The sequence below is a fragment of the Apium graveolens genome, chromosome 4, assembly GCF_009905375.1.
Source record: "Apium graveolens cultivar Ventura chromosome 4, ASM990537v1, whole genome shotgun sequence".
Taxonomy (NCBI): domain Eukaryota; kingdom Viridiplantae; phylum Streptophyta; class Magnoliopsida; order Apiales; family Apiaceae; genus Apium; species Apium graveolens.
Window position 1 is genome coordinate 286,845,395 of NC_133650.1, and position 1,723 is coordinate 286,847,117.

General features: G+C 45.2%; 1 protein-coding gene across 1 annotated transcript; it reads right to left on the reverse strand.

Annotated features, from left to right (window-relative positions):
- Positions 1 to 301: 301 nt before the first annotated feature.
- LOC141719796 (uncharacterized) lies at positions 302 to 1,309 on the reverse strand. Its single transcript, XM_074522174.1, has 2 exons — positions 846 to 1,309; positions 302 to 641 (listed from the first exon to the last, which is right to left on the reverse strand). Exons 1-2 carry the CDS (start codon positions 1,307 to 1,309, stop codon positions 302 to 304), a joined length of 804 nt encoding a protein of 267 aa, XP_074378275.1.
- Between the last annotated feature and the right edge of the window lie 414 nt (positions 1,310 to 1,723).

Consider the following 1,723-nt stretch of genomic DNA (forward strand, 5'->3'; position numbering starts at 1 on the left):
ATATTGGTTGCTTGCCATAGGCTACATGTTTTTTGGTTCCTTTTGGCTACTTTTTCTATTGATATAATTTTCTAAGCCTGAGTCTGTGCCAGGTGTTTGGGATCTCAGATTCATCCAAGTTCATCAGCTTGTAGGTTCCTGACCTTAAAACTTCCTTGATTTAGTAAGGCCCTTCCCACCTAGGCATCAGCTTTCCGATGTTTGTTGGATCTGAAGCTTCTGTGTCTCGAAGTACCAGGTCTCCAACTTGGAAGTTCTTGACCCGGGACTTCTTGCTGAAATGCTCCTTAGTTTTTTCTTTTTACTTCTCCATCCTTGCAACAGCCTGGTCTTGGACCTCTTCAATTAGCTCGAGGTTTGTCCTGAGCCCCTCCTCGTTGGCTACCTCATCAAAGTTTATTTCCCGGTGAGAGGGGGATCCTACCTCGATGGGAAGCATTGCTTCAGTTCCGTAAGCCAGTTTGAAGGGCGTTTCGCCTGTGCTTGTCCGAGGACTTGTTCTGTAGGCCCATGGTACATTTGGAAATTCTTCCGGCCATTTGCTTTTGCTTCCTTTGAGCCTCTTCTCGATCCCACAGAGAAGGATCCGGTTCGTCACTTTTACTCGGCCATTTCCTTGAGGGTAGGCTACTGATGATTTCCTGTGCCGGATGTCTCACTCCTGGAGGTAGGATTCAAACTCTGATCCGACAAACTGTGGCCCATTATCCAAGACTAGTACTTTTGGGACTCCGAATCTCATCAATATATTGTCCATAAATTTTATACAATCTTGTTGATTTATTATCCGCATTGCCTTCGCTACAACCCATTTGGTCATGTAATCAATTGAGACTAACAAGTACCTGAGGTCTCCTTTGGCCCTAGGAAAGGGTTTTATAATGTCAATACCCCAGAGAGCAAAGGGGATTGGTGATAGGACTGAGGAAGGTAGTACTGGGCTGATCTGGGGCACATTACTGAAGAATTGGCATTCCTTGCATTTTTTCACGAACTCTAATGCATCCTGGTGGATAGTTGGCCAGTAGTACCCTTGTCTTATGATCTTATGAGCTAGGGCCTTTGCGGACATGTGATCTCCACATATCCCTTCGTGGACTTCCGTTAAGCAATACTCTGCCTCCCCTGGGCCAATATATTTGGGGATGGGTGATGAGAAGGTCCGGCGATAGAGTATCCCCTTTTCAATGAAGAATTTTGCTACTTTAGCTTTTAACCTTTGAGCCTTCCCTTTATCTTCAGGGAGTTCTCCCTTCTCCAAGTAGTTTATAAATGGAGTCATCCAATTCGGGTTGTTGTTTATCTCCATGACCTCGATGCTTGGCTTTTATAGATCTTCGAAGTAGACAGAGCAATCCAGGTCTGATGAGTTCTGAACCAGTTTTGATAGTGTATCGGCTTCCGAATTCTCTTCTCGAGAGATCTGCAGAACTTGGCTTCTTGGTATTAAGGCGAAGTAGCTTTCGACCAAGGCCTGGTACTTGGCTAAAATTGGATACTTGGCTATGTACTCGCCGTTTGTTTGATTTACTACGATCTGGGAGTCGCTGTAGAGTTTGAGGTTCTGGATCTTGAGGGTCTTTGCTAGCTTCAATCCTGCTATCAGTGCTTCATACTCCGCCTGGTTGTTGGTTGCTGCAAAGCCAAATGAGATGGCAGTTTGGACTGTAAAGCCATCCGGACTTTTTAGAATGAGCCTTGCTCCTGACCTTTCATTCATTGA

Bases quoted from the DNA above. Each gene is read 5' to 3' on its own strand.
- LOC141719796 (XM_074522174.1), bottom strand. From the start codon at position 1,309: ATGGAGATAAACAACAACCCGAATTGGATGACTCCATTTATAAACTAC. The intron at 642-845 runs GTACTTGTTAGT...CATCCGGCACAG, and splicing joins AGGGCCAAAGGAGACCTCAG to GAAATCATCAGTAGCCTACC.